This window comes from Corythoichthys intestinalis, chromosome 7 (genome assembly GCF_030265065.1).
Source record: "Corythoichthys intestinalis isolate RoL2023-P3 chromosome 7, ASM3026506v1, whole genome shotgun sequence".
Classification (NCBI taxonomy): Eukaryota; Metazoa; Chordata; class Actinopteri; order Syngnathiformes; family Syngnathidae; genus Corythoichthys; species Corythoichthys intestinalis.
The window spans coordinates 55017952-55043639 of NC_080401.1; the positions used below are offsets into that span (position 1 = coordinate 55017952).

Here is a 25688-nt window from a genome sequence, read left to right on the forward strand (position 1 = left end):
GGATATATATTTTCAACATGCGGTACATAAGGACTGTATTTGTTTATTATAACAATAAATCAGTTCTAAATCAGTTATAGAAATTTTATATTAAAACCCCTCTTAATGTTTTCATTTTAATAAAATTTGTTAAATTATATATAACCGATTATTTATATACATTCAACATACTGTAAGTACTGTATTTGTTCATTATAAAAATTAATTAACTGTATTTGTTTATTATAACAATAAATCCACAAAACGGCACTAACATTAACATTCTTTCTGTGAAAGGGATCCACAGATAGAAAGACTTGTAATTCTTAAAAGATAAATGTGAGTACAAGTTATAGTAATTTTGATAATTTGTATATTGTGACTAAATATTGCCATCTAGTGTATTTGTTGAGCTAAACTTAATGTTTGAATAGAGTATTATTTTGCATAGCTATTTTGATTGGGAATGCCAGATATCTTTGCGTTGAGCGCTTTTCTTTTTATGAACATTATTTTATTTTTGAGAGATAGGAATATTATTTTTGTTGTGCTTTCACTAAAAGATACTGTAGCGACGTATATGTTCTTAACTGCCCAAATGCATGATGGGAATTTGAGCAACCATGAGTCACAGTGGTTGCTGCAAATGGTATATCTTCTCTGCGTTGAGTACAATACATGTTGTTTAGAAAAAGATCATCTTCAATTAATCTTCCCCATGTCACTTGCCACAATAGTTATAACAGTTGTGCATTTATTCCATTAAATAGCGCGGCTTCAATAAATGCCTGCGTTACCAATTCGCCTTTCTTGGTAATTGGCGGTGCTATGGACCGGCCATTCATGTTGGCTCGTTGTCGTCGGTTGGCTCGGTTCGTCCGATTTCCTCCTAAGGAAGACTGCGGCGTACATATAAAAAGCGAGAGGCGTTGGATGGCTTTTTGTGGGTACTTTTATTAACAAAACAAAAGCATGTGGGGGACGCAGCACTTGAGCCTGCGCTACCTGCGCACTTTCTCTACTCTATCGCTCGACCACTTTCTTCCTCACTGCTCAATCTGACAATGCCGGTCACATTGAAAATAACAGCGGCCCCCTTAGCGGGTGCCGGCAACACCTGCGTCCACTCCACTTACTTGTCTCTGTCCTTAGCTCTCAATATACTTCAAACGGCGCCATTGTAGTCTGTTCGCCGCAATGCTTGAGTGGGTCGTTCCACGCATGCGTTAATTGCATTAAATATTTCAACGTGATTAATTTAAAAAATTAATTACCGCCCGTTAACGCGTTAATTTTGACAGCCCTAATTTTTATACAGAAAATAATTACAGTACATCTGAAACAAATGATTATAACAATATATTTGAGAGAAAAAGCATGTTATTTTGCCTCATTCAAATCTTACTATCTGAACATTTAAATATGTAAACTAAAGTGCAATCACATTTGTAAATGAATGGCTTCTGGTTTTTGAAATGTAAATAAACCAATCTATTGTGATAAAACAACAAAATTGCAATAACTGCATTAAACATCAAAGTGAAGTCTAACTGTAACTGTAGTCTTGAAACAAATCTGAATAAGGAAAAACAATGCAATAAAATAATGCAAACTGGTTAAACTTGAGAGTAGCTGAGACCTGTCATGACAGAACATTGCTTCAATGATATCTGGTGCTATCTAGCGTTGTGAATGGGTAGACCCCGAATATAAGACGGCCCCCACTTTTTCAGTCTTATTTCAATGCAAAAAACACTGTCCTATATTTGGGCCAATACGGTATAAAATTTTACTTTTTTTTTTTTTAGGGCTGTCAAAATTATCGCGTTAACGGGCGGTAATTTTTTTTAAATTAATCATGTTAAAATATTTGACGCAATTAACGCACATGCCCCGCTCAAACAGATTAAAATAACAGCACAGTGCCATGTCCACTTGTTACTTGTTACGTGTTTTTGTCGCCCTCTACTGGTGCTTGGGTGCGACTGATTTTGTGGGTTTAAGCACCATGAGCATTGTGTAATTATTGACAACAATGGCGAGCTACTAGTTTACTTTTTGAATGAAAATTTTACACATTTTATTAAAATGAAAACATTAAGAGGGGTTAAAAAAAAAAAAATCTATAACTTGTATTAACATTTATCTTTTAAGAACTACAAGTCTTTCTATCCATGGATCGCTTTAACAGAACGTTAATGCCCTCTTGTTGATTTATTGTTATAATAAACAAAGACGGTACTTATGTATATGTTATATAATATGTTGAATGTATATATCCGTCTTGTGTCTTATCTTTCCATTCCAACAATAATTTACAGAAAAATATGGCATATTTTATAGATGGTTTGAATTGCGATTAATTATGATTAATTAATTTTTAAGCTGTGACTAACTCGATTAAAAATTTTAATCTTTGACAGCCCTACTTTTTTTTTTTAGCTACAGACGCCAACAGTGGCTCGACCAGTTTCAAAAATGAGAAGTTGCAACTATAACCACATTACACCAATCAGACTCAAGCTTGCCGTTCTATGATCACACCAGTCTGTTCAATCACGTGGCGTCTTGTATTTGACATAGAGTGCTGCCGTCAGAATGACTCGAAAGTGCGGATTTTAACCTCCCTGAGTTTTTTCGGGGGCACCGATTGACCACGGAAAACCATGTTTTCTCCACTAGAGGGCACTTATGCTCTTTGTACAAATGATGCTTCACTTCTTTAGATTTTTTTTTTTCTTTCGTCAAAATTCAGTGATTTTTTTTTGTGTACTTCTTTGGCTTAATGCGGTTATTTAATAGGTTATAGTAAAGTATAATAGTAACAATTCATATAGATAACTTTGTTCTAAGGGGGAAAAAAAATACAATTGTTTAAAAAAATAAAACCGCGTAAGCAGTAATATTTTGAAGTAACGCTACTCATACTTGAGTAAAATTTTGGGCTACTCTACCCACCTCTGGCTCATGAGCATGTAGCAAGGACACGATGCTTCATTTGCCGGTACAGTGATCCCTCGTTTTTTGCGATAAATTAGGCCCTAGAGGTGTTTGGCACGATTGAGTGCCCCATTTTCGGTAAATAAAAATGGTAAAAAAAAAAAAAAAATGGTAAAAATTTCCCCAGAGGTTTTCTCATTGACTTTGGGTGCTCTCAAAGTGTGTAAAAATGGTGAAAAGTCCCGCTACAAAAAAAGAACCCTGAGGTCTTGTTTTTGAAATCCTCACGTAAGACAAGATAAAACAAGGTAAAAGGCAGGACGAGGCCGCGATGTGCACAGCCAATCAGCTTACGGGATAAACCCACTCTTATCGGTGGTCTCGTTTGTCAATCAACATAGGAGCGGCCCCGATGATGCGCAGCCAATCAGCTCACGGGATAAAACCACACTTATCAGTGGTCCCGTCACGTCAATCATAATAGAAGCGGCTTTCATGGTGCTCAACGTTTTTTTCATGTGTCAATCTCGCACCAGGAACCAGTCACGCGCTCTGTGTGTATGTACAAAGCCCCTTAGTCATGTATAGTATGTCTTGCTGCGAAAGATTCTCTCTCACACCTCAAAATGAAACGAGGCATATTCTGTCATTTTTATTCTTTTATAGAGGAAGTCGGACATCCGTGCATTTAATGACGTCACCAGCCACAACAAAGCGTCGCCATATTGACAATGGGGCAAAAGACGAGTCACAAGTAGTGTCAATGCTCTGTCGTGCATTGTAACACAAACGCATTTAACTTTCATTTTATTTGCGGTCTTTTTTCCATCGGAATGACTAAAAGTTGCCGTGTTGCGGGTTGTCACACAAGGAAGAGTTTGGAGCCGCATTTGAAGTTCTTCATTCTTCCACGTGAGAAGAGAAGGAGAAACAAATGGCTGAGAGCAATTAATCGAGGAACAGTAAAAGAAAACGGTTCCGTGGACTATTTTCGCCTGTGGGAACCTAAATCCAAGCACATTTACGTATGCAGCCGACATTTTATTACTGGTGAGTGAACTTTTTTTGAAATTTTTGCCCCAATTAGCTGCTTGGATTCAATAGACTAGGCAGTGGTTAATATTACCGTAACCGGCAACTCGCAAAGCGTTATTTTTCTTTTGCCGTGAACTGCTCTGATTAGTCAATCGGTTTATTATTGGGAATTGGCTATTTTGCCGTGACGTGCTCACGGCTAAATAACGCTTGGAGGCGAATTACCAGTTACGGCAGAAATAATCACTTCGTATACACTACTAATTTTCTCAGTTCCACACAGTACATATTCCACGTAAATGATAAAGGTCAACTTATTGGGTGACTTTATGAGGTAGTTGTAGATGTTTCCGAACTCCACTGCAGGCCATGCCTTTGTTTATCCAGCTATCAGCTGCGACTTTGTATCGGCAGCTTTGTAAGCCAATAAACGCTAATTTTAAATTGCATCGCCTCCCCGCGTGTGTCGGCAGTGACTCGTGATAATTGTAAGCCACGTTTAAGACGTTTTTAGGAAAAAAGACACAAAACACACCTGAAATATATTAATTTCAGATGTTTGTCTATGAAATGTTTAGCTGTGCGTTCCCCCTTCGCAAAATGGCAACACGTTGCTAAGCGAGGTGACGTCATCGTGACATCACGCCGACTTCCTCCAGTAATACTTAATACTTTTCAAAACCCTGCAATGCACCGAAACTGCGAAAATTGAACCAAAAAGTAGCGAGAGATTACTGTATATCACTCAGTCCGTCCAGTTTTTTTTTTTTTTTTTTTTAATATTTGCAACGATGATGACGGTCCACATTCATAGAATACGATACAGTATTTACCCATACTTATTTCTAGAAAATGTGAGATAAATATGAATTATCTAAGCTAATTTTACATGCTAGCTTTTTATATTTGTGAAGCACATGGTACTGCTACTGTAACCCAATGCTGGTTACCACCGAGGATGCTAACTGCACTAAACAACTGAAGCTCTTCCAGTTCAAATGAATTGAACGTCCACTGCCGTCAATTGCACTGAAATGGGCAAAATGAATTTTTTTTAAAAAAGGGACATAAAAAGGGTTTATTTTTTAACTAGTCAATTTGTTTTGTTTGATTCATTCAAGTGGGAAACAAAAAGGATTTGAGAAGGAAAAATAATTTTCACTGTGCTCTAGAACATTTTTTTAATGTATATCTATGTAATTCATTTTCGTTGAAGCCATTTACAAATATCAGTAGTTCAGCAATGTTTTTTTTTGTCTTTAAGCTAAAACATACAGTAGCATTGTCACTTCTGTCTTACATTTGTGAAAATCTCCACTGTGTTGTACTACTACTACTACTACTGTTGCTGCTGGTGCTACTAACAATTTATATCATGGATGTAGTTTCATCTCTCATGTGTATGAGCCAAAGCCATTACTTGCCTTAATGAAGAAAAGAATATGAGACCACTCTATGCACCTTTGCTTATGCACTATATTTATATATGGATTTTATTTTCTGCTTTTGTAGTAAAGGGACCTATACTGTTGAATTCATTCACGTGTCCTGTCTTGTTATCATTATTTAGTAAAAAAAGAAAAAAAATCAAAATGAGGTATATGATTACCTTCTGAAGGGTGGGCGTCAGTGCGTACGTGTTTGGGCGACAGCGGCGCAGCGTACGGCGGGGAAACCCCAGCCAGGCTTCGCTTGCCGTTCCGGGACAGCAAGGGTGAGTCAAGAGCCTCTTCTTTCACTGAAAAAAAAAAAATTCGCATGTAACCCTAATTGGTTTATTTTCATTAACTGTTTTTTTTATTTATGCTGCAAAAGGTGTGTGAGCTTATTTAAGACACCCCTGGTTTGTTGATTCTGAAACATAAATAAGGGGCGTCAACTGTCAAACTCATTTTGGTTCTTGGGCCACGTTCATGACAATTACTGTAATTTCCCAAATATAACGCGCACGTCCCCCCCCCCCCAAAAATCAACATGTAAAATCATGGTGCGCATTATAAACGGGTACATGGATGGAGACAGAAATATATATACTGGACTGTCTCAGAAAATTAGAATACACAATATTCTAATTTTCTGAGACAGTCCTGTACATTAATCCACCATTTAAAGCAGGGGTGTCCAAACTTTTTGCAAAGGGGACCAGATTTGGCGTGGTAAAAATGTGGGGGGCCGACCTTGGCTGACGTCCTTTACATAGAACAGTATACAGGACTGTCTCAGAAAATTAGAATATTGTGTATTCTAATTTTCTGAGACAGTCCAGTATATTACATATACAGTATATATAAACCGATTTTTTTTTTATTGACACGGCAACGGTGTGTTGAAGAAACGTATGCGGCGACCCGTTGTCGACCATTACAGTACGTGACGTCACTATTTTGTTTCGGTAATACTTCACTCTACAGGGTCCCCCAAGGATTGATAAATCTAAATTCAAGACTTTTAAGACCTTTTTTAATGCCATTTCAACTGAAAATTAATACTTTTCTCGCACCCATTATTTAGATAATATTGAATCATATTAAAAAAATAAAGCACTGAACATCAAATTTAACCTCAATTACTAAGTGTGTTTGACAAAAGAATACACATTTATTGAAGATACAATTAAAACACATTTAAATATAAGGTCTTTCAGAATTTTTTTTCCCAGGATAAAATGGATTTTACACTATTATTGTAAAGCAACTTCAGAAATTACATTTGCAATGCAACAGGTTTCCCTTTTAAGAGGACCTAGTCAAGGTGGTAGGTAGGTGATTGTCAAGTTGGCCACCTTAACTGTAAAGTGCTTGCAATTGGCAGTGAAAGTTTAAAAAACAGCCACTAAATGGCAGTAGTTTACCATTAATTACCACAAAATAAAGCTACACATAACCATTTCCCTTGGTAATCGTTTTTTTCCTAATCACATTACAAGAAGTATACAAAACACATGTTAATCCTTTGTTAGCTATTGAAGACATTTCTTTTAATCAGATAGAGAAAATCCATACCCTTATTTAATCAAGAAAAACATTTAAATATACCGGAAGGTGCTTTACTATCACCTACATTATAATTTGCTTATCACCATGCCATGTCATTCAGATCAACGTTACCCCGCACTCGTTCCAATAATAGACAGTGTCAACCGTGTTGTGTATCTGAGAGTGATGGTGAATCTACGACTCCGGTTTATCCATGCTAAGGCTAGTGCACCTGCCAATACCCCATTGAACATGGCTAACTCTTGAGTTAAAACTACGAAATTCACATTCATTCGAAAGGCAAACCGTACAGAAATATGTTATTGCATCTAACACATTTTAATTGGAGAAATTGGCAACTTACTTTGAAATGTTAAGCAGGTCCACTGCCTTCGCATGACCCATAAACTGCGACCCAAAGTATCTGGATGCGACTTGGTCGCCGATCCAATACCTCACGTGCTGGTCCAACTGTTTGGACTTGGTTGTCTTGTTGAGGCTTTCGTCGAACTAAGGCATCTGAGCAGTTCCTTGCGTTAACACACAGTACTGTGCGATTGCCTGCTGTTATGATGTTGATGCTAATGATGCTAACGGCGCGCACGCACGAGGTGCAGTGCATCGTAAAAATTCTACGCGTCATCTTCTTTATCGATTAAAAAAAAACAAAAAAACTTTGTCACGGTTATAATTTAGGTTGCACTGAGATGTTCTTGAAAATTAAAACCATGGTGAAAAAATTCCAGACTTACGACAGCTAATTTAATACTTTTAATACCTTTAATAATGGAAAACTAAATTCAATGCTTTTTTATTACTTTTAATAACCTGCGGGTACCCTGCTCTAATCGGCCGAATGATTTCGTCTTTGTTAAATTCTGCTTTTTTCACTCTTCATAAAGCACAGAATTTAGTTTCTTGAACTCATTAGAGTCAACGTTTATTGCAGCTCCGCAACTCGGACCATAACAAACGTAAGCACACAGACTTCCTGTGTCCATCAACTATATCTGTCCCTCGGGAAACTCAAACCCAAATAAGAATGTTTCCTATTGTTACTCTCGTGTTGACAGCAATGAGCTCTCATGGATTTCCGACTTACGTTCTCACTTTCATTTTACCGTATCAACCGAAACATTTATTCATCATGATGAAACGAGCAAGTTATACAGCAGCCTTTAAAAGAAAAGTCACATCTGTTTTGTTTTCTCCTAGATTCTGGTAAGTTGGAGAAGTTGTCAAATCATATTATTACCGTAAATATTGTCAGTTTATGGTAATCTTTTGAACTACCAATATGCTATGCTTGTGCTGTGTTTCACCAGTCAGTAAAATGACATTTGTGTATCTGTACACGGGCTCTGTTTTCTTGTTTTCGTCTATTTATTGGTGCTAAAATTAGGGTGCGTGTTATAAACGGGTACAATAATTTTCCCTAGATTTTACAAGTAAATTTGGGGTGCGCATTATACACGGGTGCGCTTTATATTCGGGAAATTACGGTAGATCTCATGCATGCCAGGCGTTGACATTGGCTTATTCGCCCCTCCTGGGTCAAGATGGATTGGATGTCAAGCGCAGTCAATGGCACTGAAAAAGGAGCATCCCAGCTTCCAGTTTAAGTGAACTAGACATCCAACATTGTCAATGGCAGGCAATGAGTTCATTTTGCGTTACCTACTTGTAATTTTAGGACAGCTTCTCACTTACACAATGAGTTGCCACAGCACACAAGTTTAACTATGATTGACACATGTGTGCCTTTGACCGTAGCGCTACCAAGCTTCTCTAGCTAGATCAAAGCTACGAACCTGTCAATCATCCATAATTTTAATTTAATTCTATGTTATAATTAGAGATGTCCCGATCCGATATTTGGATCGGATCGGACGCCGATATGGGCAAAAAAATGTGCATCGGTATCGGATCGGAACACGGAAAAATTCTGATCCAGACTTCCGATCTAGTCCGGTCCGGGTTTCCCAGCGCACCGATTTACATAATCCATTCCAGTTTTTGCTTTGGTCTCCCTAAAATCCGGTCCGCATTTTACGGCAAACCTTCAACACACTACATTTACATTACCGTCTCCCAATTTACCGAGAGACTTTATCGGTAAAAATGTCAGCTGTGTGGGATCATTTAACCTTAAAGGACGACAAAGACGAGGCAGAGTGCAACATATGCCACAATAAAGTCAAGCGTAGTGGTAAAGCTGTATGAAGTTTTAATACAACCACCCTAATCAAGCATTTAGCGAAATACCACCACAAACAATATGAGGAGTATGTTCAAAAAACCGAAGACAAAAAGAAAGGTCCTACGCAACTAACACTGGCAGAAACTTTTGCTATGCGTGACAAACTGGCACTCGACAGTCCCAAAGCCCAGGGAATAACAAGAGTCATTGCCGAAGAATTCATTCTGGATGACGAGCCATTATCTCACGTGAGTAAAGACGCACCACCCAACACTTAGAACCACGGTACAACATGCCCAGCCGTCATTACATACTTGAGCGATTCGGCCGTGGAAGATTCGAGAACGATTCACAAACATCCAAATTCCGATTATTGAAATATGTCAAGTAAGGCGGAACTAATACTAGCGCGGTCTTCGGGACGCAATGAGACACTGACCGCATTGCGTCCCGAAAGTAAACATCATGCTTGTCATAGACCCGGGTAATGCCAATGCTCAACTCACGGCTTTAGCTCAACTCATGCCGCTGGATAAAAAACACAAGAATACCTGACTGCTGCTGACAGCCGCTACAAACTACGTCAACGTCGTTTTACTGGAGATAATAGATATCAGATGGACAGTCCTGTGTATATATACAGGACTGTCTCAAAAAATTAGAATATTGTGTATTCTAATTTCCTGAGACAGTCCAGTATATAGAACTAGATGCTACACGACAGACTCGACTGCGTTAGCAACATTGAAGTATTGAAAACCAGTTGCGTTAGTAAACAGCCGCCATCTTAAAGCAGAAGACTTCCCGAGTAGGCTGTTGTGAACCTTCCAAGCGAACCTAATTAACTTTTTATCTAAAATACTCCTAAATCGGCAAAATCTTGACTTGACTCTATCTTCAAAACAGTTTTAAAACTTTCACATGTCGAAAGTAGACAGAAGGGAAATTATGGAATAACGGGAGCAATTTTAACAACTTTAACAGTTGATTCGCAAAATTAAATGAATTAAATGTAGTTTAAAGCTGCTGATACAGACTGGGGACTTGAGTTATTTACTGTTTTGAAATGTTAACTTGATACTGAAATAGTAGTTTATTTAAACCTGAGAGGCTTTTTATACAATTTTTGTAACTAATGCACAAAAAGTTAAAAGCATCTTTTTGGGGATTTGTGGGATTTTCCACTGAGGTTGTTGGTGTGTTTTGCGTTTTTAAGACAGTTTACAATATTATTTGCACATTTTACTGACTGACTATGCCATTTCTGTTTTAGAATTTATAATGTTTTGTGTTTGTCACTGAATAAACAGGTCAGTTTCTTGTTACCAACCGTTGTGTGTTATTCAAACTCACCTAATTCAGCTGGCTAGTTGTTATCAAGAGTACTAAAACCTTTTTCAACATGAGTCTGACAACTAAATAAGGAGGCTAAATAACTTTAAACTTTAACACATGCTCAGATAGGTCGGTATTGGTATCGGTATCGGAAGTGCAAAACAATATCTGTATCGGATCGGAAGTGCAAAAACCTGGATCGGGACATCCCTAGTTATAATCTATTGTTTTATTCTACTTATGCTATTTGCCTGTTTTATCTGTACAGCATCTTTGAGCGTCTGTAAAAGCGCTCAACAAATAAAATGTATTATAATAATTATTACTATACTCACATTAGCATATGATATTAGCATCATTCTGAGTGTCACTTTACCCGACTTGGCCCTGTCGTAGGAAGCGGCACAGTGGTTGAACGGCTGGCCGCTGAACAGGTTGTCGCATTGCAGGTGGCGGCACACTGTTTCCAAGAAGCGCAGCACAAAGGCGGCGCTGGACGCTGACGGCAGCTTGACCATGCGAACGCCGCCGTCCATTCTTACTGCGAACAAAGAGATGAATACGATCGTCTCGCTTAAAAACCGGATGTTGCGTGAAGACTAGTGTTGCACCGATACCATTTTTGCTCCCGATACCCCTCGAGCAGTATCGGACAATACTGTACCGATACTTTTTGAGGAAACAAAAATACATATACAGTATACAGTCGTCCCTGGAGATTCGATAGCTTCGGTACGCAAAAAAGTCAATTTATGAAAACATTTCCTAAGCTTTTTCTTGCTTCATATTACGAAAAATGATTCCGCATACGTACTTTAAAAGCTTTAAAAAATTCCGCTTGCAAAAATTTAAAAAGTTGTGCCATAAACGTGCCATAAGATCCCTGCAGGCTGATGAAAATGTTCGTCTGTGAAGTATTTTCGTCATCGTTGACAAAAACAACACAGCTATCTAGGGGTGTAACGGTACACAAAAATCTCGGTTTGGTGCGTTCCTCGGTTTTGAGGTCACGGTTCGGTTCATTTTTGGTACAGTAAGGAAACAAAATGCAAAATATGAATGTGCTAGTTGTTAATTATACACTATTGTGCTTTCAACAATAGGAACCGTAGCCTATACAAAGCTAGAATTTTCCTAAAAAAAGTAGCGGGTATTTAAAGATAATAATCCAACAACAATTTGCCTTTCAGACCCAGCGTATTGGTCAGCTTTCTTTCTGAAAGAAAGAGGAAAACAGAAGTCCTGTGCTAAAGAGAAAAGCAATCCCAATGACAAAGATTTCAACATGTATTTTACAAATGAAATGCCTCAGTGAATTGTTTTTTTCTTATGAACGGTTTTCAAAAGCTTTATTGGTGGATTTTCTCAAGTTAAAGCGCCACACAGAAATTAATACATTTAATTGTGTAAGCAGGATCTGGTTATTACTCTTATTATTTGATTACAGGTGTTTTAGCTCTTTTCAATTTATTTTATTATGTGTTTGTATTTTACAAATGTGATGTAGTATTCATTTATATGGTATATTTTATTTTGTATAACTTTAGTTCCTATGTGAAATCCGATCGATTGGGTCCGATCACGTCATTTTCAAAGTATCGGAATTGGCAAAAAAATATCGGACATGCCTTTAAAAAAAAATGTTTTTTTTTAAAAATTAAATCGTTTTTCTAATTGTATTTAACATTACAGACAAAATGTCTTACATTCATCCAGAGTCTTTAGGTAGGCTTAAAGTAGGGCTATCAAATTTATCGCGTTAACGGCGGTAATTGTTTTTTTTTTTTTGATTAATCACGTTAAAATATTTAACGCAATTAACGCATGCGCTGCACGACCCACTCACGCATTGTTATGTTCAATCTATAATAGCGCCGTTTTACCTATATACAGAGCTAAAAGGCAGCGTAAAATGAGTAGAGTGGATTTTGGCAATCTTTGGAGCCTTTTTTTAATTGGCTAAAGCCTTACAATCCTTCTCTCAACAATTAGAAATATCGTGGGAAACAACGTGGGGAAGAAAGGTAGTAGTTGATCTTTTTCTTAACACCCTATGGTTTTTCCCAACGCAGAGAAGATATATCAATTGGTGCCACTACGCACAGTCATGGTTGCACTTCCCATCATGCATTTGGGCAAAACAATTAAATGGCTACAGTATCATTTACTGAAAGCTCAACAAAAACACTAGATGGCAATATTTAGTCTTTTATTTATCCTTTAAGAATTACAAGTCTTTCTATCTGTGGATCCCTCTCACAGAAAGAATTTTAATAATGTAAATGCCATCTTGAGGATTTATTGTCATAATAAACAAATACAGTACTTATGTAATGTATGTTGAATGTATATATTCGTCCGAGTTGTATTCATTTTTTTCTTAATGCATTGCCAAAATGTATATGATCGGGAAAAATTATCGGGAATGATTGGAATAGAATCGGGAGCAAAAAAAAAAATCGGATCGGGAAATAGCGGGATCGGCAGATACGCAAACTAAAACGATCAGGATCAGATCGGGAGCAAAAAAACATGATCGGAACAACCCTAGTTGTGGTAGGAGGGTTTTGTATTGAACACGGGGCCGTGTTGGTTATTATTATAGCAGAGAAGACAACTGTAAATCAACAAAGACAAGTCAATTGTGCCCCAATCTACCTACCACTCAAGGGATCTGATGGACTCAAAAAGTGGGTTACGATTGCATATTAGTTTGAAAATCGACCGGATCCACCGTAGTTTTACACGAGTGACTTTCGGTCTGCCCGGTCTGCTAGTTAGTAGCATTGACGCAGGATGGCCACGTCTCGCGTCAAATAATAAACTCTGCCGTTCTTTTCGCGTGCATCGCGTTTGAGCCGCTTCTGGGACGCGTCTAACACGCGGCCGCACTGCGACTGGTGTGCATTGGCTGATTGACTTTTAACGGCCGCGTTTCACTGCGTTCTCGCGGTGGCCACGTTGTCGCACCGTTGACGTTTCTTACTATCGTACCGTGTTGGTCCTCATTATAGTAGAGAAGACGGAGTAAATATAATCTACACAAAGAAACTGTAACCCGATCGACTCACAGCCTCGAAAAGTAAGGGTTACATTATGTCAGAAACTTGTTGGGTACGCCTCGGTTCCGAACCGAGCACCAAGTACCGAAACGGTTCAATACGAATACATGTACCGTTACACCCTTACCGCTATCAGGGCCCCTTCCGATAGTAGTATCGGTGCAACACGAGTTAGGACCGCTTACCTCTGACCGCCTTGCCGCCCCCCGAATGCGTCTGAAGAGCGCCGAGCAGAACCTTGGGCTGGTACGCGCAGTCCAGACAGGACTGGACCACCTGCTGGAGCACAGAGTTGACGGGTGCTGGACCGAAGTGGTCCGGCAGGTGCTGCATTTGCTTGCGGTCCAGGTGCGGGCCGCAGTCTGCGTGTTTGTTGATGTACACGCACGCTGGCGGAGAAGGGAAAAGTCAGACGATGTCGCCACGAAAGGTGAAAAGAGACGTGAGCACCTGTTGAGACCACCGAGGGCATGCTGGCGGGGCTGCCGCGTTGAATCTGGATGGCGGTTGCGCGGGGATGTGAGGAACTTTGAAGAATCTTGGCTTTTCGCTGGAAACACAAAAAGGGAAACAGATAAATAAATACTAACTTCACAAATTGATGGCAAAGCCTAGTAAAAATAGCAATTGACTTCAAATTTCTTCAAAAACAAACCTATACTTCTCTTGTTTTCTGCAAAGTGTTAATCAATGAAAGGTTATAAATTATTTAGGACTGTCAAAATTATCGCGTTAATGGGCGTTAATTGATTTTTAAAATTAATCACGTTAAAATATTTGACGCAATTAACGCATGCACTGAATGACCCGCTCACGCTTTGCGTCAGATTACAATGACGCCGTTTATGGACATTAAGAGTGAAGAGAATGCCACCGGACGGTTGCGGGCAGCGCCGTTCAATACTAATGTTATTCCTTCTACATTAGGCTCGTGCGTATGACGTGGCACTCGCGAGGTTTCCGCCCCTATCGCCATTTTGGAAGCAGGAAGTTCGGTGTCAGAACCCCGGGAAACAAACAGTGAGGCATTTCGACACAGGTCGCTCTCCCCCTACGTGTGCTGCCAGCCCCCAAATACAAGTAATAACTACTCAAAGAAACTTTTTCATGGAAGAATCAATTGAATAAATGGTTGCTTGATTTTTTTCTTTTAGCAACATACAACAACAGAAAAGTTGCTTTATTATTTTCAATTATTCGCAATGAAAAACTCAAATTAACAAATTCTTTTATTGCCCAGGCCTACTAACTCCAATTTAAAATTTTGCAGGTTTCAAAATAATAATCAAATGAAAAAAACAGTCCTCCATTTCTTTTTATAATTAAAAAAACTTTCGTTTTGTTAAATAAATTTGCTATACATTTGAATAAAACTAATAAAATATATTACCGTAATTTCCCGAATATAACGCGCACTTTTTTCCCCCAAAATCAACTTGTAAAATCATGGTGTGCATTATAAACGGGTACATGGATGGAGACAGAAATATATATATATTACATACATATATAAACCGATTTTTTTTTATTGACACGGCCATGTTGTGTTGAAGAAACGTATGCGGCGACCCGTTGCCGACCATTACGGTACGTGACGTCACCATTTTGTTTCGGTAATACTTCACTCTAATCGGCCGAATGATTTCGTCTGTGTTAAATTCTGCTTTTTTTACTCTTCATAAAGCACGGAATTTAGTTTCTTGAACTCATTTGAGTCAACGTTTATTGCAGCTCCTCAACTCTGACCATAATGTAAGCACACAGACTTCCTGTGTCCGTCAACTATAACTGTCCCTCAGGAAACTCAATCCCAAATAACAATAGTTCCTATTAATGTCGTGGTCATAGCGATGAGCTCTCACGGATTTCCGATTTACGTTCTCACTTTCATTTTACCGTATCAATCCATGGAAGAAACATTTATTCATCATGATGAAACGAGCAAGTTATACAGCAGCCTTTAAAAGAAAAGTCACATCTGTTTTGTTTGCTCCTAGATTCTGGTAAGCTGGAGAAGTTGTCAAATCGTATTATTACCGTAAATATTGTCAGTTTATGGTAATGTTTTGAACTACCAATATGCTATGCTTGTGCTGTGTTTCACCAGTCAGTAAAATGACATTTCTGTATCTGTACACGAGCTCTGTTTTCTTGTATTCTTCTATTTATTGGTGCTAAAATTAGGGTGCGCGTTATAAACGGGTACAATATTTTTCCCTAGATTTTACAAGTAAATTTGGGGTGCGCATTATACACGGGTGCGCCTTATATTCGGGAAATTACGGTACTTAAATTACATATCATTTCACTTTTGTTTTTAAGTTAAAAAATTAAACATTTTAAATAAAGATTTTTATCCGCCTTGCATCCGTCTGCGCGCTGTCATGTCATATTTTGAGCATGTTGTCGGATGTAGAAACAAATGGCGAGTAAAATTTTACGTCGGATGTTAAAGCGATCGTATGTCGAGGTACCAATGTTTTCAATTTATAAAACATACAGGAGACTAAGTTTAAAATTTCCCCCCAAAAAATAACTCATAGGCTGCCAATGACAACGATAGATATCGGATTCATTTAAACTGGGACGACTGGTTGTGAATACTATCTTTCAGTGTCATTGACGGTGCTAGACATACAATCTATTTTGACAGTCAAAATGGATTGGATGTCTCGTGCAGTCAAGGGCAGCCAATGAGTGCTCTGTAACGGGTTAAGAGTGTCACCTTGCTTCCAGGTTTGGGCCCTCTCTTCCTATGTGGCTGAGGCGCGCACTGTGCGGTGTTGTTTCGGGCGGCGGCAGCTTCGGCCACGGCCTTAAGGAGGGCGAGGGTCTCGCTCTTGGGCCGTCGACCGCGCACCCCCTTCCTGACAGGCAGTTGTGGCAGCGGGTTGGGGAGTCTGTAAGGGATCTGCAAGGAGCGCCTGCTGGGCTTAGAAGGCGAGGACGTCAGTGTGGGCGGGTTCTTTGTCAGGGCGACTGCAAAGGGACATGGAAACACAACTCTTAGAACTGGTGCGGCCAACACAGAGACAGCGAGAACCAAAAGTGGTATTTGCCACATGTCAAAAAAATGCCACATGGCAAAAAAAATGCCACATGGCAAAAAAAAATGCCTCATGTCAAAAAATGCCACATGGCAAAATCCATTTTGCCACATGGCAAAAAAAAATGCCACATGGCAAAAAATGTCACATGTAAAAAAAAATGCCACATGCCAAAATCCATTTTGCCACATGGCAAAAAATGCCACATGCCAAAATCCATTTTGCCACAAGGCAAATAAAAAATGTCACATGGCAAATTCTATTTTGCCACATGGCAAACAAAAAATGTCATATGGCAAATTCTATTTTGCCACATGGCAAAATCCATTTTGCCACATGTCAAAAAAATGCCACGTGTCAAAATAAATTTTGCCACATGGCAAAATAGATTTTGACGTATTGCAAAAAAAGAAAAAAAAAAGCTACATGGCAAAATCAATTTTGCCATAAGGCAAATAAAAAATGTCACATGGCAAACAAAAAATGTCATATGGCAAATTCTATTTTGCCACATGGCAAAATCTATTTTGCCACATGTAAAAAAAATGCCACGTGTCAAAATAAATTTTGCCACATGGCAAAATAGATTTTGACATATTGCAAAAAAAAAAAAAAGCTACATGGCAAAATCAATTTTGCCACATGGCAAAAAAAATCCCACATGGTAAAAAAAGCCACATCGCAAAATCCATTTTGCCACGTGGCAAAAAAAATGCCACATGGTAAAATCCATTATGCCACATCGCAGTACAAATGTTGCCACATTGCAAAAATGAAACATTGAAAATGGATTTTGCCACATTGCAAAAAAAATGCTACATGGCAAAATCAATTATGCCACATGGCAAAAAAAAATCCACATGGCAAAATGGATTTTGCCACATTGCAAAAAAAAAAATGCTACATAGCAAAATCAATTTTGCCACATGGCAAAAAAAACGCCACACGGCAAAATCAATTTTGGCACATGGCAAAAAAAAATGCCACATGGCAAAAAAAGCCACGTCGCAAAATCCATTTTGCCACGTGAAAAATAAAATGCCACATGGCAAAACCAATTTTGCCGCATTGCAAAATAAATGCCACATCGGAAAAAAATGCCACATGGCAAAATCCATTTTGCCACATGGCAAATACCACTTTTAGTTCTCGGCCCTGCTGCAATGGGGTCCGGGCGGTCCACTTACCGCTGTTCCCAGGCGGCTGCAGACTGTGCTTGGTCAGCGAACACCAGCCTACGGCGAAGATGTCCCGCGAATCATACTTGCACCAATAGTCGAAGGCCCCTCTCCAGCCGTCAAAGGTGACGAAGACCTCATCGCCCTTCACCTCGCCGATGGTAGCCGGGCAGATGAGGTGCGGGTTCTTCTTGTCCACTGCCTCTAGTTTCATGCCTACTTTGAAGGCGTTGTGTGGGGGCCGCTGCGGTTCCTGAAAGCGAAGGCGAGGTCATTGAGGCGAATGACTATGAGGCAATTGTGTGTGCTACGGATTGAGACCTTCTTGAAGGCTGACGCTGGAGCCATCTCAGCCCCGTTCAAGGTTCTCAGCAGGAACATCGGCCACGACGAGGCATTCATGCGAAATCCTGGAAATGACAAAAAACGAAAAACAACCCTGTTGAATATAATAATCGTTAGTTGCAGCCCTAGTTCCTAGACAAGATGCAAACTTTTCAAATAGATCTTTATTCAATGATCTTCACTATCAAATGACGGGAAACGGGACGCGGATCCGCTCCGTAGGGGGCCTATTTTCAAACACTTGAAATTCAAATATTTTAAAACCAGAGCCGCTAGCGACCTAAAACCAATACAGGCACCTCTGTTAGGCATATATGTGTCTCCATGAGCAGCGATATATAAAAAAAAAATTCAAAGTCGTTCCCTAATAAAATCGCAATTAATTGTTTTTTACAAGTGTAACAAAATTTAAAATGGCTATAAAATTCACTGATTTTAGGCTAGATGCACAAAAATCACCAAATGCAGAGATAATCACCTATATTTTCAGGATCAATAGCAATATTTACATATCATATAAGTTTTTGTCCTAAATAGCGAGTTAAATTTTTATTATTTAGTGCAATTTTGACATACCGGTAAGTCTTCAATCACTCAATTTTCACATCAGAAAATACTTGAGGAAAGCATGCAGAATCATCTTAATTTTACTCAACAAAAGCAAATTTAGCATTTTTCAGTACACAATCAAAATTTATTTGGGTTAAATTCTAGTGCTGCAACGATTAATCGATTAATTCGAGTATTCGATTAAAAAAAAAAAAAGATTCAAATTAAATTTTGCTGCTTCAAGTGTTCGTTTAATTAAGGTGGTGTTGTAATGGCTTGTTTTGAACGTGTTTGCATTTAGTTTTATTGATTTGGGTGGATACACTGCCCTCTAGTCTGCCTCATTTCACGTGGCTGAATCCAGCTGCTCCCTGTTGAGACCAACATAACCTCAGTTTTTGTTTGAGCCAATGTTTTTTTAATGCATTCGTAAAGTAGTTTATAGGTATATTTAGCCGTTTTTTGTGGGAAGACGTGTCCGAACCATTTTTTAGAACATTGTAAAAAAAAAAAAAAAAAAAATGTTTAAGTTAGCGTTTTATAGCATTTAAGCTAGCGGTCTTTTGTTGTACATAGATACTCATTTAAAAAATTTTTTTACACCGTTTCAGGCTCAGCTCAGGTATTTTTATTTTTTATGTTCCTTATCCGATTACTCGATTATTCGAACTAACTAGTTCATCGGTTAACAGACTACTAAAATAATCGATAGCTGCAGCCCTATTAAATTCCGATTTCACTATTTTAGCAGATTTTGCCGGCTATCTGGCCCTCGTTATTTTTAGATTGAAATGTTACACAAAAAACAACACGTAAAAGCAGGGGTTTTTTTGTTATATGGACGCAGAAATATCTAGTTACAAGTTTTTTTTCCCCCCAAAAATGGGGAGTTGGCCAAAAATTACCTGATTATTTGAATGTAAAGTTGCACTTTGTGAATGGATACGAAGTCCAATGTGGCGGCCATCACAAAACAAAGAGCTTTTTGTTAAAAATTCTTCTAAATAAATATGTAAATCCCAGAATTTCTATACATATAAACGTAAAAGTATAGATTCTTGGTTAAAAGCAAAAAAAGCCATTATCATTTACTTTAACCCTTTAAGGTCTGGGCCTATTTTGTCTGATTTTGCATGCCTTTGAAGTTGCCTTTATATTTCAAAGAAAGAATTGTTTACAATGGCCTGGTTCGGTCCCTTTTTTTGTGACACCTTGAACTTCATGTCCAAACTGTTGTTTCCTTCACTGACCAATTATAAATCATCATTTTGGGCCCAAAAAGACCAAAAATTCCAAAATCGTTTTGTCAAAATTTTTAATATTGATGTCCAATTGACAACCAAACATGCGTAACGAACCGTTTTGAAACTTTGTAATATTTATTCAACATGTTAGGATGACCATTCAACCAAAAAATTTTAGAATAAATAGTCTTATATTTGACAATTCAACATAAACAACAGGTATAGCCATAGGCGTTTTTTTGCCTTTATACATGCTCTAGTCAAAACAGGTTATATACAGCAGACCAAACAGTGAAGATCAGTGAAAAAATATATACCATCTAACACAAAAAGTGTTTAGAGGCCATCTCTTTATGAGTTTAGGTATTGCGGCCCATCACCCGATGAAAACTATGTACACAAAATCAAGCTTCTTGAACACCCATTTATATACACAAATTGAGAAGACTGATTGTGGGGAAAAAAATATATATATAACATTGGGAAAAAAAGTATTTTCAAAAATATTTACAATAAACAAGTTAAATTTTTTTCAGGCATGCCACTCCGAAAAGCAGTTTCGTCCTGGAATTAGACACAGGGCTGCATCAAACAGCCCACACTTCCATGGGGTGTCGGTCCTCTTTCCACCCTTCCATTGTCACTATAAATGTACATGAAAAAAAAGTTAGTATTTATGAAAATAATAAAGTATAAAATAAAAATATATACAGCAATAAATAATAATGGAAATCTATATGTATGACAATAGAAAGAATACCATAGCTGAATATGTGCTACATCCCTAATCTTAATATAGAAAGAAGAACACAACAAATTATAAATTCCTGCCTGGGATACACACAGTGAACGTACGACTTTGATCTGATATGCACATTTTATTATTATATACACAAACACACACTTATATTGCATCAAAATTAACTTTGTCTTGCAATATCAAAAGAAACTTTCAAAAGAAACTTTTTCAGCATAAAAAAAAGTGAGTTGGCTTACCTCTGCTCGTCGATGGCGTCACCCACGTGTTCAAATCCGTCACTATCTTCACTCGAGGACTCTTCCGAAGAAGACGATGATGACGATTTTGGACCATCCTCTTCCTCAAGTTGATCAAAAAGCACAATTGCTTGCGCTAAATTTAGTTTTCCGTTCATTCTCAAAGTCACACAAAGTCGCTGCTCGATCCAAACGGCCGTCGCTCGCCACCTCGTTGCTTCAGAACACTCCTCCCTCTCGTTCGGTGGAACCTCGCACGACAGTTATATTTAAAAAAAAAAACAAAAAAAACGCATTTTGTGCTTCCACTGTGATTTCGAAAGGGTTCGTTTGATTTGTGTTTTTTTCATGGAGCTTCCGTTTTGAAAAAGGACAAGAAATGATGGAAATATAGACATAAACAAATGATCCATGCAGCGTTTTAATGTTTTTTTGAGAGGACAATAAAACTATAAAACTTAAATGACAATATCTCACGTTTTAGTTGGTCGATTGACTTCAAATAATAACGAGAGTAAACCGCAACTTCCGCACTTTAAAACGAGACCAACCAACGGCATGTGGGTGACGTAATTAAAACGTGAGGGCGCTTCAAAGACGACGTGCGCTGAGGACGCGCCGGTGCGTCCTTCGACTCTCAAGGGTTAAGTAAATATTTTAACCTAAAATTATGCTAATTTTTTCCCAGTCATTTCATTTTTTTTCACGGCGTTTCAAAGTGCACGCATGGTACTATTTAATATAATAATAACATTGAACCCTCGACCAAATCACTCTTGAGACACTCCTGCCTGCTTGTATGTACCAAAACTTTCATCCTGTTTCTACCTAAATCCGGCGTTAGAACGCAGAGCGTGTTTGAGTTTATCGCAGTGGAAGCTGCCAGGACACTCTGCCTGGCCCAGCCCCGTACGGGAAGCCATGGCGCAATGTCTGTAGGAGCTGTCTTGTCAACTGATAATGAAGTCTATGCTTTATACCGTTTCTTTTTGGAAAAAAAATTATTTAAAAAATCTTATTAGTCATGATGTGAAACAATATCGCCACGACACAACATGTTGGGGCTATCAGACTCCGATGCAGCCCACTACTACTACAGCTTCACAAAATCCTAGGGGAAACCTTTCATCAAGACTTTTAGGAGGCAAGACCTTCAAAATGTAACTTTTGAATGTACAACACTACCAATTAAACTCGGAAACCAAGCTACAACCAGATATTAAATTTTCTACAGTCTCCACAGGTAATGTGAAGAAGTACCAAAACATTGAATGGTCACATTCAAAAGTATCCCCACGTTTCCGTTCCACCCAACACGGGCCGGCGAGCTAGCGTCCTACCCAGCGGCGGCTGCAGCATGTCTCCGTTCTTCTCGCAAGTGCCGATGGGCTGTACGTCGGAGGAGTCCACCAGCCTCCAAAAGTCGTTGCTGTTGTCGCTACCGTCCAGGCGGAGGCGCAGACGCGCCCCCGTCAGGCCCATGACTGTGGCGATGCACACAGAGGTGGCGTTACGCGGGTCGTGGGCTTCCAGTTTCATCCCCACCTTGAAGTCGTTGGACGGCGGGACGCGAGCCTGCCGACAAAAAGAAGGTGAGACCGTCGAAAGAAGAAGAGTTCTAATAATATTATTGACAACATCGCACCTGTCGAAAACAACTCGGCGGCGCTGGTAATGACGACGTTTCTTTCAGATATTCTTCCCAGGTGAAAGACTCTGAGGGGGAAATAAAATGAGTGGAAATTCATTCAAGTCAAGTAAGATGATAGACGTCCAATCATAAGTTTATCACTAGTAGACATCAAATGGATTGGCATCTACGACTATAGGTGGCAGCCAAAGAGTTAAGGAGGTTAAAATCAATCACTATAACTTAGAGATGTCCCGATCCGATATTTGGTCCTACGCAACTAACACTGGCAGAAACTTTTGCTATGCGTGACAAACTGGCACTCGACAGTCCCAAAGCCCAGGGAATAACAAGAGTCATTGCCGAAGAATTCATTTTGGATGACGAGCCATTATTTCTCGTGAGTAAAGACGCACCATCCAACACTTAGAACCATGGTACAACATGCCCAGCCGTCATTACATCCTTGAGCGATTCGGCCGTGGAAGATTCGAGAACGATTCACAAACATCCAAATTCCGATTATTGAAATACGTCAAGTACAGCGGAACTAATACACAGCGCGGTCTTCGGTACGCAATGAGAAACGGACCGAATTGCGTCCCGAGAGTAAACCTCATGCTTGTCATAGACCCGGGTAATGCCAATGCTCGACTCACGGCTTTAGCTCAACTCATGCCGCTGGATAAAAAACACAAGAATACCTGACTGCTGCTGACAGCTGCTACAAACTACGCCAACATCGTTTTACTGGAGATAATAGATATCATATGTATATAGAACTAGATGCAAAACGACAGACTCGACTGCGTTAGCAACATTGAAGTATTGAAAACTACATGCGTTAGTAAAAAGCCGCCATCTTAAAACAGGAGACTTCCCTGGTAGGCTGTTGTGAACCTTCCAAGCGAACCTAATTAACTTTTAATCTAAAATACTCCTAAATCGGCAAAATCTTGACTTGAATCTATCTTCAGAACAGTTTTAAAACTTTAACATGTCGAAAGTAGACAGAAGGGAAATTATGGAATAACGGGAGCAATTTTCACAACTTTAACAGTTGATTCGCAAAATTAAATGAATTGAATGTAGTTTAAAGCTGCTGATACAGAATGGGGACTTGAGTATTTTATTTACTGTTTTAAAATGTTAACTTGATAATGAAATAGTCCTTTATTTAAACCTGAGAGGCTTTTTATACAATTATTGTAACTAATGCACGAAACATTAAAAGCATCTAATAGCTTGGGGGTTTGTGGGATTTTCCACTGAGGTTGTTTGTGTGTTTTGCTTTTTTAAGACAGTTTACAATATTATTTGCACGTTTTACTGACTGACTATGCCATTTCTGTCTGTTATTTATAATGTTTTGTGTTTGTCACTGAATAAACGGGTCAGTTTCTTGTTACCAACCATTGTGTGTTATTCAAACTCACCTAATTCAGCTGGCTAGTTGTTATCAAGAGTACTAAAACCCTTTTCAACATGAGTCTGACAACTAAGTAAGGAGGCTAAATAACTTTAAACTTTAACACATGCTCAGATAGGCCGGTATCGGTATCGGCCCGGATCGGAAGTGCAAAACAATATCGGTATCGGATCGGAAGTGCAAAAACCTGGATCGGGACATCCCTAAACTCACCTTTGGTTACTTCTTGTGTCGTCCCCGCTGTTGGTTTCTCTTTTTTGCCATCCCGTTGTTCTAAAATACAAATAAAGATCAAATTTTTTGCATGGAATCAGAGGTTGGAAGGTGTCCAAGTACTACCCAAATGAACCCTTTCATGTACAAACAACGGAGAAGCTAATGAAAGTGAAGAGAAAAGCACCGAGGAAAAGCAGAAAATGTCAAAAGTTTGGGAGCATTTCAAGCTGGACACCAAGGCGATCACTATTTCATGTATTCACTGTAAGACAGCGCTTGCATACCACTACAGCACGTCTTCAATGCTGCAGCTCCACCGAAGGCACCCTGTTTACTCAGAGAGTGGAGGAGCGATACTCAAGACGATGTAAAATTAAGTTAACGTAGCGCTGACAAATAAGACTAACGTTACTGTACCTTGCTAACCCTGCTAATGCGTGGCTAACATGTCTTTCATAAGGCTTTTTTTGATCTATGGTTTTGCATGCTATTAGCATGCAAAAAAGTCAATGGCGTACCACACGCAGGCTATTTTTAGACTGTGACGTCGCATCATAAAGCGGAAGTAAAGCCGAAGTGGGACATTATAGACCCGCCCTCGCATAGACACAACGTAATTTGAGCTACTTTTCTCCGGTAATCTTTCAAAAACGAACATGCCGATCATGCATTGCTTTTTTGGAACTTGTAGAAACGACTCTAGACATTACGACACATGAAGGATGTTTTCTTCATACGTTTCCAGAAACCAAAAACTCGGGAGGAAAAAATGTGAAGACCGAATCAACTTGCGCTGACTTTAACACCAGCTTGGTGAATCCATTCACATTTCATACGCAGTAAACATTATGTTGGGTTGGCATGGTCTTTCAGAGGACAAAGAGGTAAGCCATTTTTATATTTTTAACTTATTTTTTTAGCGTAACGTTGTGCCGTACTGCTTCTGTCTGACAATGAATGATCTGAAAAGAATTACAATGGTATCTGACTGCCACTGTTACCGTTTCTGTTATATATATATATAAAAAAAAAAAAAACTTTAGTAAGGGGGAAGTGTAAATAAATTATGAAATTAAGATGTGTTATCACTGAAAAAAGGAAAAGTGTTCGTTGGCTGTCACTGAGTAGCATTTGCGATCGCTACACAAAGCTAACTAAATTACCCCCAAGAACGGTAAGAGACATAGGACAACCAGAGGATATATAAGAATGACAGGGCTGATGGTAAAGGATAGCTTGTTGAAACAGGAGAATGTCATTGTCAGTCGCGTCGATAAAAAAGCTAAAGCTATGCTTAGGTCGGCTCGGTTTTTTCGTCTTTTTCAGCCTTCGACACTAAATCCATCTCTTTAACTGAACATTCTTATGTTCTTCCACATTTTTGCCAGTCAATTTGGCACCAGGCACATCATTTTCGGAGAGAATTGGTAGGTTTAGCTCTGTAAACATCTCCTTCGTACAGGATTTTCATTCATTTCCTATTAGGGACAAATGGTGGCTTGTCCCTACTTAGCAACAGTAGCTAATG

General features: G+C 38.8%; 1 protein-coding gene across 1 annotated transcript in view; it reads right to left on the reverse strand.

Annotated features, from left to right (window-relative positions):
• Positions 1–25688, reverse strand: part of LOC130918987 (sex comb on midleg-like protein 2) — a 59575-nt gene that overhangs the window by 31180 nt on the left and 2707 nt on the right. Inside the window, exons 3-12 of the mRNA XM_057841335.1 lie at positions 24158–24217; positions 22531–22601; positions 22226–22460; positions 18073–18161; positions 17761–18004; positions 16252–16505; positions 13977–14076; positions 13712–13915; positions 10841–11005; positions 5564–5692 (exon numbers count right to left, since the gene is read on the reverse strand). Of these exons, the coding sequence (XP_057697318.1) occupies positions 5564–5692; positions 10841–11005; positions 13712–13915; positions 13977–14076; positions 16252–16505; positions 17761–18004; positions 18073–18161; positions 22226–22460; positions 22531–22601; positions 24158–24217 (1551 nt within the window). The remainder of the gene's footprint in view (positions 1–5563; positions 5693–10840; positions 11006–13711; positions 13916–13976; positions 14077–16251; positions 16506–17760; positions 18005–18072; positions 18162–22225; positions 22461–22530; positions 22602–24157; positions 24218–25688) is intronic.